General features: G+C 41.9%; 2 protein-coding genes across 2 annotated transcripts; both read right to left on the reverse strand.

Moving 5' to 3' along the window:
- Positions 1 to 2,156: 2,156 nt before the first annotated feature.
- Positions 2,157 to 5,766, reverse strand: LOC117060073 (nicotinamide N-methyltransferase-like). The gene is made up of 3 exons (XM_033172168.1): positions 5,097 to 5,766; positions 3,999 to 4,206; positions 2,157 to 3,315 (listed from the first exon to the last, which is right to left on the reverse strand). The coding sequence occupies exons 1-3, from the start codon at positions 5,407 to 5,409 to the stop codon at positions 2,889 to 2,891; spliced, it is 948 nt and encodes a 315-aa protein (XP_033028059.1). The 5' UTR covers positions 5,410 to 5,766; the 3' UTR covers positions 2,157 to 2,888.
- A 1,280-nt stretch (positions 5,767 to 7,046) lies between these two features.
- On the reverse strand, positions 7,047 to 10,294 carry LOC117060075 (nicotinamide N-methyltransferase-like). Its single transcript, XM_033172170.1, has 3 exons — positions 10,037 to 10,294; positions 8,948 to 9,155; positions 7,047 to 7,749 (listed from the first exon to the last, which is right to left on the reverse strand). The coding sequence occupies exons 1-3, from the start codon at positions 10,182 to 10,184 to the stop codon at positions 7,323 to 7,325; spliced, it is 783 nt and encodes a 260-aa protein (XP_033028061.1). The 5' UTR covers positions 10,185 to 10,294; the 3' UTR covers positions 7,047 to 7,322.
- Between the last annotated feature and the right edge of the window lie 4,040 nt (positions 10,295 to 14,334).

Genomic DNA, 14,334 nt, shown 5'->3' on the forward strand with positions numbered 1-14,334 from the left:
AGCAATGACTTCAATGTGTGGGTGGGGAGGGGGAGAGAGGGAGATAATTGTTGTGTGATCTCCACAATCAGGACCGGCACAACATAGCTAACTTCCCACAGTAAGCATAAAGTTGTCGGCCATTTTGTGACCAGCACCCCCAGCACTCCCTAAGAATGTGAGATGTGATGATTGATTGGGCAAAAGATATAGGGCACAACATAATGTTAGAGGACTGGGAAAGGCTTTGGAAGGAGGGTGTTAAGTTTACCACATGCTACGTGTTGAAAGAAAATATGATGAAAATGATGTATAGATGGTACTTAACACCTGTAAAATTAGCCAAAACGTATCATACACATGATAATAAATGTTGGAAATGTAAAGAGAAAGAAGGAATGTTTTACCATATGTGGTGGACGTGTCCAAAGGTAAAAGACTTCTGGGAAAAGATATATAATGAGATGAAAAAAGTATTTAAAAATACGTTTATTTAAAAAAAAAACCAGAAGCCTTTTTACTTGGAATAATAGGGGAAGAAATGCCCAAAAAACATAGAAGATTCTTTTTGTATGCTACAAGAGCTGCGAGACTACTACTTGCCAAAAATTGGAAAACACAGGGCATTCCGACGATAGAAGAATGGCAAATGAAGATGTTGGACTATATGGAACTGGCCGAGATGACTGGCCGAGTCCGAGACCAGAAGGGAGGAGACGGTGGAGGAAGATTGGAGTAAATTTAGAGTACACTTTAAAAAATATTGTAATATCTGAAAAATAGAAAAGATTTTGGAAGTAAATAAAGGCCTAGGTTTGTAAAGATGTATTATTGAGAAAATTAAGGTTGGGAAGATAGAAGATGGTAAAAAGGAGGTTAATTCTGATGAATATTAAAGTTTAATAATGAATTTGGAAGACTGCTAAAGATGTAATACAATGAAATTCAGCAAAGAGGGATTTGAGGAAGTCATGTTATCAAGTGAGGAAAGATATGATTATAAAAAGTTTATATGTGTGTTAGTGTAGTCGGTTATGTATCTTTAACCTTGTTACTGTAAGTATGTTTTAACTGTTTTGATTTGTTGAAAATTAGTTTTTTTTAAAAAAAACCACAATGTGAGATGTGCCCATTGGTTCCAAAATTTTGCTTACCACTGCTCTAGATGTTGCTGGCCTTTGGTCATACTGGTTGATGGGCCTTTGGTCATGCTGGTTGATGGGCCTCATGGGAACTGTAGTCCAACAAAATCTGAATGGGGAGCCACAGGATCCCCATCCCTGCTTTGGCTTGTAAACCTGAAGGAAGACACATGTGGCTTCTTATTCCTGTGCTGGGCTGGGTGACTTTTGTAACGGAAAATCCCAGGTGTGGAACTGCCCAGCCACCTGGCCCTTAGGGATAAGCCCACTGGTTTCTGCGGAGTTAAATAAAAGAAGTCCAGCCACTGGAGCAAGGACAAGACAGGGTTTATTGCGCAATAGGTTACAGTCAAACTGCACACCCAGAGCAGTGTTACAAGAACTTTTAAAAACTCCTATCATATCCCAGAATACAGTCTGGAAACATCATTACTACATCATCACTACATCACGAAAGGGAAGGGTTATACATGATTGACATATAGGAAAACCAGGAAAAACAAGATTAACATATGGGGAAAACAGAGCAATATCAGGGAGATAGCCCTGAGCCAATGTGAATGGGTGTTAAGTACTGGCAAGGATACCTTGAGCACTTATCTGGGAGAGAACAATGGGATTCCAGCTGAGGGATATTAGCCCAGTGGCTTCCTGAAGCACCCAGAGATTACCTGCTGAGGCATTTCCCTGTGTACCTGGTCTTTTGCCTACTGGATCATGGCAGAGAGATGGGTCCCCTTAAGGGCATCACTCCATACCCCAAATGAGTTTACTCGGGAAGAGACTTTGCTTAGGTGACCCCCCCCCCCCATAATTTCCGTAACAGTCCCCCCTTCGGAGATAGATTTGCATCAGGTTCTGAAAGAACCGCAAATCCTTTCTCCGCACTTAACTACAGTTCAGAGATAGACATATTTCCCACCCCCTTTCATCCTGCATGTTATATACACTAAATATCATCATGGCATCCAACCTCCCAGGTGTGGGTGTATGTAACCTGAAAGGGGCTTACACTTTCTTTCTTTCTTTTTTTAACATACAATTCTTTTATTAATTTTTTTCAAACATTTCCACAATAGCCTTCAAATCAAATAATTACATTATTTCATAAGCTGACTTCCCTCTCAGCTCCACAGTGTTTTTACTCAAACCTCTTCTATTGTGTTATATCTTTATAACAAAAGGTTTCTCTCTTACAATTATTTGTCATTCTTATTCTGCTGCTTTTATCTCGAATCCTGTCCACGATTTCATTTGACTGTAGTATTTTCCCCCCCTAAATAGTCCATGAAAGCCTTCCTTTGTTCTATAAAAAGTTCATCATTTCGATCTCTTAATTTCCCTTTCGGCATTGCCATTTTCTGCTAGGGTTGCCATATTTCCCCCCAAAATGGCCATTTCTTAGCTATTTTTAAGGGGAATCGGGGAAAAGGGCAATGCCGACATGGGCAGCCATACGTCCAGATTTTCCCAGACATTTCTCTGATTTCTGCCCAGGCACTGTTTCCGACTGCAGTATTCCAGATATATCCAGGAAATTCTGGACGTATGGCAACTCTAATTTCTGCACAGTCCATTAATTTTAAAAGCCACTCCTCCTTCACTGGAACTTTCTCTTCTTTCCATTTATGTGCATGGAATATTCTAGATGCAGTTATCACATACATAGACTTTCTACAGGAATAACTAATTTCCAGAACAAAATATACCCCCCCCCAAAAAAAAAACCTCCTGCTTCACTTTGTTATTCCTTCAGTGGTCTTTCCTTCAGCTCTGGCGTTTTTGGGCCACCACAATGCAGAATGCCTTCGCATCCGTCTCAGAGAGTGGCAAATCAATCTTGGTCTCCTTGAACAACTTGATAGCAAAGCCTGCCTCCTTGAGGGCTTCCTCCACAGATGCCCGCTTCAAGTAGAGGCAGGAGAAGGTCTGCTGGCCCACCTTGAAGTAGGTTTCTTCTAGGACGGAGCCTAAGACGAGGTGCCCCCCTGGTTTGACAAGGGAGCTGATGTTCTTCAGAGCAGAGCGGTAGGTGGGCAGGTCTTTGCAGGCCCCTTCCAGGCACAGGGAGGACATCAAGCAGTCTGCTGGAGGCAGAGCCACAGGGCCCAGAGGGCTGGCCTGGGTCACGTCACATTTCAGAACCTTCTTAATGGCTCTTCGGACCTTTTCTTCCTTCTCTTCCCACTTTTCCCTGGGGAAGAATGAAAGATGAACATGACAAGATCCTTACACCCCACAATGCCCAACCCCTGTCCTCAGATGTTCCTAATTCTAGCCAGGTGTATCTCATGATCGCTCCACATCCTCAGCTGAATGTGTGAATAATTCCTGGTTGCTGTGGAACTCAAAGGGAGAGCCAGTGTTTGAAGCATCGGCAAGGGCTGGGCTGGTGAGGCCACAGCAGGCTCTCTCCACACCCCACACCCCATGCACTGCGAGCCTGCCCTGGGTGGCGGTGCCATACACTGTCATGTGATAGAAAACAATCCCATGACTGCAAAGCAGGAATCCTAACAGCCCCTACCTACCTCGCAAGATTGTTGAGAGGAAAAAATGGATGGCAGGAGGAGAGAAGCAGCTATGCTTGAACTCCTTGGAGGAAAGGAGAGCTATAAATGCAGCAATTCTTCCCATGTCAGATGCCCAGGCGAGGTGCTATTTACTCTGTATGTGCTTTTCCGCTTTGTAGATGTTATTTTCCTATTAGATGTTGGATCAGTAAAGGTGCTGTGCTGCTGTGCTCAAATAAACCAACTGGGGAAACTAAAATACAGTGCCTGATTGCTGCTTGTTCCATTTGCGCTATACAAGAACCTGTGATGCCTGTACCAACCATTCCACCTTCAATGTCCCATGCCAGCAAATACTCCATACCTGTTACCCTCCAGCTCACACACATATTTCACCACCGGGCTCCAGTCGAAAGCTCCTGGCTCCTTCCTTAGCCACCGTTGCATCTCCTCCCAGTTTTGTTCACAATAATCTGTGGCGACAATTTCTTGGAAGGACTCACAAGCCGAGAGGAACTGGTAGATGGTTGGTCCACTTCCAATATCAATCAGGGTGTCCCCTTTTATGTCATCTGCATGGAATTAACCCATTAACACATTTTTTCAGATTGCAGCCATGATTATTGGACAACAACAGCCTCGCTTGGTCATTTCACATTTAGTCAACAACTTTATATGTGAATATTAGCAGGAAAAGCTTTCACAGTGTTTCAAAATTGCTGCTGAATCACTATAGATCAAGGGTGGCTAACCTGTGCTAATAGGGGAAGGGAGAAAATCAATTCTATTTGCATTGGTAGGCAAACCTGCCTAATCTACTCTTTTCAAAACAATATATGAAGTGATGCATAGCTAGCTTTCAAAATTCACACATCTCTGAATTTTGCAGTGTAGATATACAGTCAAGACATGGGTACAAAAATACACATAGCAGGGTAAAATGTGCATAAAAGTTCATGTATTTGTGAAACAATATTTGAAAGCTATTAGGGAAAAGTGATTTGCAAAAAAAATAATATGTGTATTATGCAAAAATTGCACACTGAATTCTGTCTGTTAGGAGAGGTTTGTACTAAAATGCTGATGCATTTTCATAAGAACTTAATTATTTACCCTGCAAACTGGAATGTGGAAATGTGGGGAACTGAACTTAAGGCTGGAAGAATGAGAAACAACAGGTGACAGGCCTGCCCATTCCAACCTGCAGCCCTCTAAATGTTGCTGAACCACAACTCCTATGACTCCCCTGACCATTGACGCAAGCTGGCCAGGGCCAACGGGAGCTGGAAAGATACCACTGCTATACCACTGGTATTAAAGGTCTCTTCCACCATGGGCTTCTGCAGAGGCTGGCAACTCTGGACATAATCAAATGGATCATTCATATCCCTTTCAGGGATCTCTTTCCAGGGAACCCATTTTGGCTACAACTATGGAACCCATGAACTACAACAGCTCTTACCTGAAATGAATGCCTGGTGGAGATTTTTCAGAAAGAAAGTAAAAAAGCCATTCTCGTCTTCTTTCCCAGGGCTAAAGGTGTAATAGGCATTCAAAAACTCTTTTGGATTGAAATGTGCAGCATAGAAGTCTTTCTCGGTGAAAGCCATCTGCACGATCCTTGGAAATCTGCAGAACGCTCGACTAACAGGTTTTTGTATTGTCTTTTTCGAGTTCTGGCTCCACCTCTGCATTCCTGTGATGCTATCAAGGGTCGTTAGGGGTTTTTCTTCTGTTTTTTTTTTTTTTAAATGAAGCCTGGCTAGTTCCATCATGTCATGATATCCTTCCCACCCCTCTAAAAACTAAGCAAACAAGCAAATACCCTCTAAAATTCTTCTAAGTTAACCTCTGGGACTTGTTTTGTAAGCTAATCTTTTCTACCATACCTCTGAGAAATTATCTGTTGCAAACAATTATTATCTTGGAAAGGGAGAGAGAATATCCCACCGTCCCTTTGCGTAGTAATAGTTAAGCTTTGGGGTTGCAACACCTGGAAATAATTAACTTATTTGCATAATGTTACACTCGCCCTGCTTCTTTGAGCTGTTTGGCAGTTCCAGGGTGCAGCATTTATGCAGGTCTGTTTTCCTTTGGAAGGAGCTCACAGCAAGCATAGTTCTAGATATATCTTAACTTGTGGTGGATTCCTTCAATAAACACACCGTTGTGATGTTTGATACGACTTTATTTGGTGAAACAGAACTGCAGCGGCTGCTGGGGAACCCACAAATTCAGACCCTCCAACTGTCCCTATTTTTCTGGGATGTCCCTGATTTAGAGAATTTGTCCTAGTTTGTGATTTGATCCCGGAATGTCCCACTTTTCCTTAGGATGTCCCTTTTTTCTTGGAGAAATGTTGGAAGGTATGGAGTTATCCGACCCCTGAGCCATCTAAATGCAATCCTGTATAGGGAAGTTTTTTTTAAAAAAAAAGTTTAATGTTTTATTATGCTTTTAACATATGTTGATAGCTGCCCAGAGTGGCTGGGCCAACCCAGTAAGATGTATAGGGTATAAATAGTAAAATTCTCATTATGGTATGGGATGTCTCTATTTTCATTGGAGCAACGTTGGAAGGTATGCCAAATGGAGTTCACAGGCCTATAAATTACATAGGTCTATACAGAGGCATTTCCTCACCTTAGTTTTACACATGTGTAGAAATTTGGGGCTTGCCCACATTTCCACTTATTCTGTGCTTTTCTAGACATGTACTCTAAGAGGTTTTCTGTTTGCCTTGCCACTTTCCTAGCTGTTTACTACTGAATCAGAACAAACGCCAATCTGCAGGAAAAACAATGCTCCAATTCAGCAGTAAACAGCAATTTTTTCCTGGGGTGGGGTGGGGGGAGTGGCGGGAAAAGTGGAAGTGTGGGTGAACCCTAATTCATGTTCTTGGAGGAAAAAAAATGTCTGCATGATCAGAATTAGATGCTTGATTCAGCAGGAAGAATAGGGTGCCTACTTGCTGTCAGGCTAACTCAAAGCTGAGTTCTTCCTGTGCAAACATTCTTGACACTTAAAGTCTGAGTAAACAGACTCTTCCAACAAGGTCTTTTCACACTCTGTTTTACAGTTTTTACAGCTCTTGACATGTAGGCTCTCTATCAAAGCATATACTATAATTTCTTTAATCTTGAATTCAGCCCGCAATTTCATTTGACTGTAATCTTTTTCTAAATAGTCCATGAAAGGATTACATTTTTCTATAAAAAGTTCATCATCTCGATCTCTTAATTTCGCTGTCAGCATTGCCATTTCTGCATAGTCCATTACATGGGTATCTAGGTTCTCAAACTCAATCCGTTCTGGAAGTCTGTACAACTTCCAAAACGTTTGAAAACCAAGGCATGGCCTCTGATTGCCTGACTGGCCCCGGAAACAATGCCGACAGATGTTTGGCTTCTGAAATATGTTCGCAAACTGGAGCACTTAATTCCAGGTTTGTGGCATTCAGGAGCTGATTTGTTTGTCAAATAAGCTGTTTTGGAACCAAGGTACTGCTGTTTATATTAAAAGCCACACCTCCAGTGGAACCTCCTCTTCTTTCCATTTCTGTACATACAATATTTTAGCTGCTGTTGTCACATATATAAACTCCCTAATGAAATAACAAATCTTCATAAAAAATTCTACCAGAATTTTTTGCCTTCTTCACCCTGTTTTTCCATCTGTGGTCTAACCTTCATCCCTGGCATTTTTGGGCTACCACAATGCAGAATGCCTTTGAGTCCATAACAGAGAGTGCACCATCAACCTTGGTCTCCCTGAGCCAATTGACAACAAAGCCTGCCCCCTTGAGGGCTTCCTCTACAGACGCCCGCTCCAAGTAGAGGCAAGAGAAGGGCTGCTGGCCCACCTTGTAGCAGTTCTTTTCTAGGACAGAGCCTAATATGAGGTGCCCTCCTGGTTTGACAAGGGAGCTGATGTTCTTCAGAGCAGAGCGGTAGGTGGGCAGGTCTTTGCAGGCCCCTTCCAGGCACAGGGAGGACATCAAGCAGTCTGCTGGAGGCAGAGCCACAGGGCCCAGTGGGCTGGCCTGGGTCACGTCACATTTCAGAACCTTCTTAATGGCTCTTCGGACCTTTTCTTCCTTCTCTTCCCACTTTTCCCTGGGGAAGAATGAAAGATGAACATGACAACATCCTTGCACCCCACAGTGCCAGACCCCCCAAGTGTCCCAAACTTCCAGGGACAGTCTGTTGTAACAAATTATGGTTATATATATATTTATTTATAATATTCATAAGTGTTCCAAGCAAACAAGGCCACGTGTTTGAAGCAGCACAGGAAGACAGGTTTGACACCATTTTGACTCTCAAAACTGACCAAATGTTTACCAAATGTGTCTCTGCAAGGAAGGAGGGGTGAGGGAGTTTTTCCATTGTCCCAGGAATGAAAGAAGATTACCATCTCATAGGAATGGCCAGGCTACTGAGAACAGGCATCAGATAACACCTTTTTGTGTGATGTATCTGGGGGATGAGCTTGCGGCTGCAGCTCTTCTGTGATGTATGGATGATGCTTCTGGGGGGTGGACTCCAAGGGGGGATTTTTTGAAATGTCCTTTTAAGGACAGGCAGCCCTTGGTTTGGGGTTCTTCTTCCCTACTCACCTGTGTGTGAGGAAGGGACCCTGTTGCAACAGAACAATAAAAATCAAGCTTACTAGCTGCTTTGCTTCTAATTATTCTCTGGTTGGCCTCTGCTTTTTACTCCTACCAATGGAGAACCTGCAAAGGACTTTAAAAGGGCTCTTGTGTACTCCATAAGGGAATAAGGGCAGATTTTTTCTTACAACACAGTCCCAGATTTAAAGAAGCCATGCTAGTTTTTTATTTCATCCCAGAATGTCCCGTTTTTCCTTAGGGTGTCCCTATTTTCTTTAGAGAAATGTTGGAGGGTATGGCTTTATACAACCCTTGAGCCAAGGAGATAAATAACTATACAACCTTTAGAAGACTTCTGAAGGCAGTTCTGTATAGGGAAATTTTTTAAAAAAATATATATATATATATATATATATTTAAAAAATAATGTTTTACAGTGGAAGAATGTTTCAGTTCCAAAACATGTGAAAACCGAAAACTCCATATGGAAGCCTCAAAATGGAAAATTCAATACGGAAAACTCAATACAGAAGCCGCTTGGCATGTTCGACTTGGAGTTGTGTTTGAAAACCAAAGGATTTACATCCGGGTTTATAGCATTCGAAAACCAAAATGTTCATCAATGGAGATGTTTGAAAACTGAAGTTCCAATATATTATGTTTTTATATATGTTGGAAGCCTCCCAGAAAATTCTCCATACCTGTTGCCCTCCAGCTCGCAAATGTATTTCACCACCGGGCTCCAATCGAAGGCTCCTGGCTCCTTTCTTAGCCATCGCTGCATCTCCTCCCAGTTCTGTTCACAATAATCTGTGGCGACAATTTCTTGGAAGGACTCACAAGCCGAGAGGAACTGGTAGATGGTTGGTCCACTTCCAATATCAATCAGGGTGTCCCCTTCTATGTCTTCTGTATGGCATCAACCCATTAACACATTTGTTCAGATGTCAGCCATGATTATTGGACAACAACAGCCTTGCTTGGTCATTTCACAATTAGTCAACAACTTTATATGTGAATATTACCAGGGAAAGCTTTCACAGCGTTTCAAAATTGCTGCTGAATCACGATAGATCAAGGGTGGCTAACCTGTGCTAATGGGGGAAGGGAGAAATTCAATTCTATCTGCATTGGTAGGCAAACCTGCCTAATCTACTCTTTTCAAAACAATATATGAAGTGACGCACAGCTAGCTTTCAAAATTCACACATCTCTGAATTTTGCAGTTTAGTTCTAGAAATGGGCTCAGAAATACATATAGCAGGGTAAAATATGCATAAAAGTTTATATCTTAGCTAAAACAATATTTTTTCAAAATGCATTGTTTTAGGGAAGACTGCTTTGCAAAAATCTGTGTATTATTCAAAAATTGCACACAGAATGGTGCAGTTAAATCAGTACTAAAATACTGATGCATTTCCACATGAAAGCAATTATTCCCCCTACAGACTGGAAAATGGAAATGTGGGGAACTGAATTTAAGGCTGGAAGAATGAGAAACAACAGATGACAAGCTTGCCCATTCCAACCTGCAGCCCTCTAAATGCTGCTGAACCAGAACTCCTTTCATTCCCCTGAGCATTGACGCAAGCTGGCCAGGGCCAATGGGAGCTGGAAAGATACCACTGCTATACCACTGGCATTAAAGGTCTCTCCCACCATGGGCTTCTGCAGAGGCTGGCAACTCTGGACATAATCACATGGATCATTCATATCCCCTTCAGGGATCTCTTTCCAGGGAACCCATTTTGGCGACATCTCCGGAACCCATGAAATACACCAGCACTTACCTAAAATGAATGCCTGGTGGAGATTTTTGAGAAAGAAAATCAAGAAGGCATTCTTGTCTTCTTTCCCAGAGCTGAAGGTGTAATAGGTGTCCAAATAGTCTTTTGGATTGAAATGTGCAGCATAGAAGTCTTTCTCGGTGAAAGCCATTTGCACGATCCTTGGAAACCTGCTGAATGCTCGGTTTTTGGAGTGTTTATAGGGAGTTTTGTTTACTGGCTCCACCTTTGCATTCCTATTATGCTATCTAGGGTCCTTAGGGGTTTAAGTTCTGTTGTTTTTCTTTAAAGGAACCTACCAGAATTCCAGCATGTCAAATCCTTCTCACCCCTCTAAAAACCAAGCAAACAAGCAAATACCTTTTAAATATCTTCTAGCTTTACCTCTGGGACTTCTTTTGTAAGCTACCGTAATCTTTTCTCCCCTATCTCTGAGAAATTATCTGTTACAAACAATTATTATCTTGGAAAGGGAGAGATAAAATCCCACCGTCCCTTTGCGTAGTAACAGTTAAACTCTAACTACCGCACAATTGCACTCATTTCACACGCTAGCAAGGTTATGCTTAAACTTCTACAAGGCAGGCTTAAGCAGTATGTGGACCGAGAACTCCCAGAAGTGCAAGCTGGATTTCGAATGGGCAGAGGAACCAGAGACCAAATTGCAAACATGTGCTGGATTATGGAGAAAGCTAGAGAGTTCCAGAAAATCATCTACTTCTGCTTTATTGACTATGCAAAAGCATTTGACTGTGTCGACCACAGCAAACTATGGCAAGTTCTTAAAGAAATGGGAGTGCCTGATCACCTCATCCATCTCCTGAGAAATCTCTATGTGGGACAAGAAGCTACAGTTAGAACTGAATATTGAATAACTGATTGGTTCAAAATTGGGAAAGGTGTACGACAAGGCTGTATATTGTCTGCCTGCCTATTTAACTTATATGCAGAATTCATCATGCGAAAGGCTGGGCTGGATGAATCCCAAACCGGAATTAAGATTGCCGGAAAAAATATCAACAACCTCAGATATGCTGATGATACAACCTTGATGGCAGAAAGTGAGGAGGAATTGAAGAACCTTTTAATGAGGGTGAAAGAGGAAAGCGCAAAATATGGTCTGAAGCTCAACATCAAAAAAACTAAGATCATGGCCACTGGTCCCATCACCTCCTGGCAAATCAAAGGGGAAGAAATGGAGGCAGTGAGAGATTTCACTTTCTTGGGTTCCATGATCACTGCAGATGGTGACAGCAGTCACGAAATTAGAAGATGCCTGCTTCTTGGGAGAAAAGCAATGACAAACCTAGACAGCATCTTAAAAAGCAAAGACATCTCCTTACCGACAAAGGTCCGTATAGTTAAAGCTATGGTTTTCCCAGTAGTAATGTACGGAAGTGAGAGCTGGACCATAAAGAAGGCTGATCGCCGAAGAATTGATGCTTTTGAATTATGGTGCTGGAGGAGACTCTTGAGAGTCCCATGGACTGCAAGAAGATCAAACCTATACATTCTCAAGGAAATCGGCCCTGAGTGCTCACTAGAAGGACAGATCCTGAAGTTGAGGCTCCAGTACTTTGGCCATCTCATGAGAAGAGAAGACTCCCTGGAAAAGACCCTGATGTTGGGAAAGATGGAGGGCACAAGGAGAAGGGGACGACAGAGGATGAGATGGTTGGACAGTGTTCTCGAAGCTACTAACATGAGTTTGGCCAAACTGCGGGAGGCAGTGAAGGATAGGCGTGCCTGGCGTGCTCTGGTCCATGGGGTCACGAAGAGTTGGACACGACTGAACGACTGAACAACAACAAAGTTAAACTTTGGGACCACAATACCTGGAAATAAGTTAATTATTTTTTGAGCTGTTTGGCTGTTCCTGGGTGCAGCATTTATGTAGGTCTGTTTTCCTTTGGAAGGAGCTCACAGCAAGCATAGTTCTAGATATATCTTAACTTGTGGTGGATTCCTTCAATAAACACACTGTTGTGATGTTTGATACGACTTTATTTGGTGAAACAGAACTGCAGTGGCTGCTGGGGAACCCACAAATTCAGACCCTTCAACTGTCCCTATTTTCCAGAGACCTGCCTGATTTAGAGAATTTGTCCTAGTTTGTGATTTAATCCTGGAATGTCCCACTTTTCCTTAGGATGTCCCTATTTTCATTGGAGAAATGTTGGAAAGTATGGAGTTATCCGACCACCAAGCCATCTGAAGGCATTCCTGTAAATTCGTACCTCATTTTTTTAAAACTTTATTTCACTTTAGCAATTGCACAATTATGCAAATATGCAAAGTATACAATAAGAAATAATAATAATAAAGAAAAAACATACTGATAATTAGATCCACTTCATAATACATGGCTCCAAAAATTAAACCTGAAATTACATTATATACTTGCATTATTACTATACATACATCCTATACCAAGGAAAAAGAAAAAAGAAGAAAAGAAGAAGAAAAGAAAAAATGACTTTTTGATGACTTCCACCTATCATACAGCACTACCTTTCAATCTTTTACTTTTACACCGTCTTTATTAATTTCCGTCTTTATTTCTCCATTATGCTTAATTAGTTCAATATGAATCCTCTTATCCTCTCAAGTTCACTTCAGTCTAGACTCAATCAGATGCTCAATTTTGGCCTTTGTTTTTTGAAGTACTCATTCAGGCATTCCCATTCTTTTTTCACTAGGGATTTGGATTTGTGTCTTATTGTGTCAGTTAACTTAGCTAGTTCCAAATATTCGCAGACCTTGTGGAGTCACTCCTCTCTGGTGGGTATATGTTTCTCTTTCCAGTGTTTGGCTAACAGTATTCTGGCCACAGAGGTTGCATAGAATAAAACTGTAGTCTTATCTTTTGGTATTTCCTCATTTAATATTCCTAGCAGGTAAACTTCTGGATTTTTATTAAAATTAACCCCGAGTATTTTTTTTTATTTCTTCATGAAGCGTGCCCCAGTATTTTCATACCTCCATTTATGTAATCTTCTGGTTACGTAAACTTCAGGATGCGTGTGCAGCAAACCCAGGAGTATTCTACCGGGTTTTGCTGTGCGCACATGCACAGTAGCGGTCCTCAGGTTGCGGAAACCTCGGGATCTGACCGGACCTCTGGAATGGATCCCGTACACAACTGGAGGTACCACTGTATAAGGAAGTTTTTTTTAAAAAAAATGTTGAATGTTTTATTATGTTTCTATATATGTTGGTAGCTTCCCAGAGTGGCTGGGCCAACCCTGTAAGATGTGTGGGGTATAAATAGTAAAATTCTTATTATGCAATTGAACATCCCTATTTTCATCAGAGAAATGTTGGAGGGCATGCAAAGTGGAGTCCACAGGCCTATAAATTACAGTCGTAACTCGTGTTGCATTCGCTGTGGGTAGCAAATGGCGTGGGTTACTAACGCGGCAAACCCGGAAGTGTTTACTTCCGGGTTTCGCCGCACACACAGAAGTGTTCTGTGCAGGTCGCGCATGTGCAGAAGCGCAATATCGTGCTTCCGCGCATGCGCAATATCACTGCTCAGGTTGCGGACTTTTCTGGGTGCGAATGGCACCCCGGATTGGATTGTGTCCGCAACCCGAGGTACCACTATACTGAGGTCTTTAGAGAGGCATTTCCTCGACTTAGTTTTATACATGTATAGAAATTTGGGGCTTGTCCACATTTCCACTTATTCTGTGCTTTACTAGGCATGTGCTCTAAGGGGTTTTCCATTTGCTCTGCCACTTTCCTTGCTGTTTACTACTGAATCAGAACAAACACCAATCTGCAGGAGAAACAATGCTCCAATTCAGCAGTAAACAGCAAATTTTCCGGGGGTGGGGCAGGAAAAGTGGAAGTGTGGGTGAACCCTAATTCATGTACTCGGAGGAAAACCATGTCTGCATGATCAGAATTAGATGCTTGATTCAGCAGGAAGAATAGGGTGCCTACTTGCTGTCAGGCTAAATCAAAGCTGAGTTCTTCCTGTGCAAACATTCTTGACACTTAAAGTCTGAGTAAACAGATTCTTCCAACAAGGTCTTTTCACACTCTGTTTTACAGTTTTTACAGCTCTTGACATGTAGGCTCTCTATCAAAGCATATACTATAATTTCTTTAATCTCGAATCCTGCCCGCAATTTAATTTGAGTGTAATCTTTTTCTAAATATTCCATGAAAGGATTCCATTTTTCTATAAAAAGTTCATCATCTCGATCTCTTTATTTCACTGTCAGCATTGCCATTTCTGCATAGTCCAATAATTTTAAAAGGCACTCCTCATTCCGTGGAACCTTCTCTTCTTT

This window comes from Lacerta agilis, chromosome 15 (assembly GCF_009819535.1).
Source record: "Lacerta agilis isolate rLacAgi1 chromosome 15, rLacAgi1.pri, whole genome shotgun sequence".
Classification (NCBI taxonomy): domain Eukaryota; kingdom Metazoa; phylum Chordata; class Lepidosauria; order Squamata; family Lacertidae; genus Lacerta; species Lacerta agilis.

Bases quoted from the DNA above. Each gene is read 5' to 3' on its own strand.
- LOC117060073 (XM_033172168.1), bottom strand. From the start codon at position 5,409: ATGATGGAACTAGCCAGGCTTCATTTAAAAAAAAAAAAAACAGAAGAA. The intron at 4,207-5,096 runs GTAAGAGCTGTT...AATTCCATGCAG, and splicing joins CCACCAGGCATTCATTTCAG to ATGACATAAAAGGGGACACC. The intron at 3,316-3,998 runs GTATGGAGTATT...ATTCTTCCCCAG, and splicing joins TGTGAGCTGGAGGGTAACAG to GGAAAAGTGGGAAGAGAAGG.
- LOC117060075 (XM_033172170.1), bottom strand. From the start codon at position 10,184: ATGGCTTTCACCGAGAAAGACTTCTATGCTGCACATTTCAATCCAAAA. The intron at 9,156-10,036 runs GTAAGTGCTGGT...GATGCCATACAG, and splicing joins CCACCAGGCATTCATTTTAG to AAGACATAGAAGGGGACACC. The intron at 7,750-8,947 runs GTATGGAGAATT...ATTCTTCCCCAG, and splicing joins TGCGAGCTGGAGGGCAACAG to GGAAAAGTGGGAAGAGAAGG.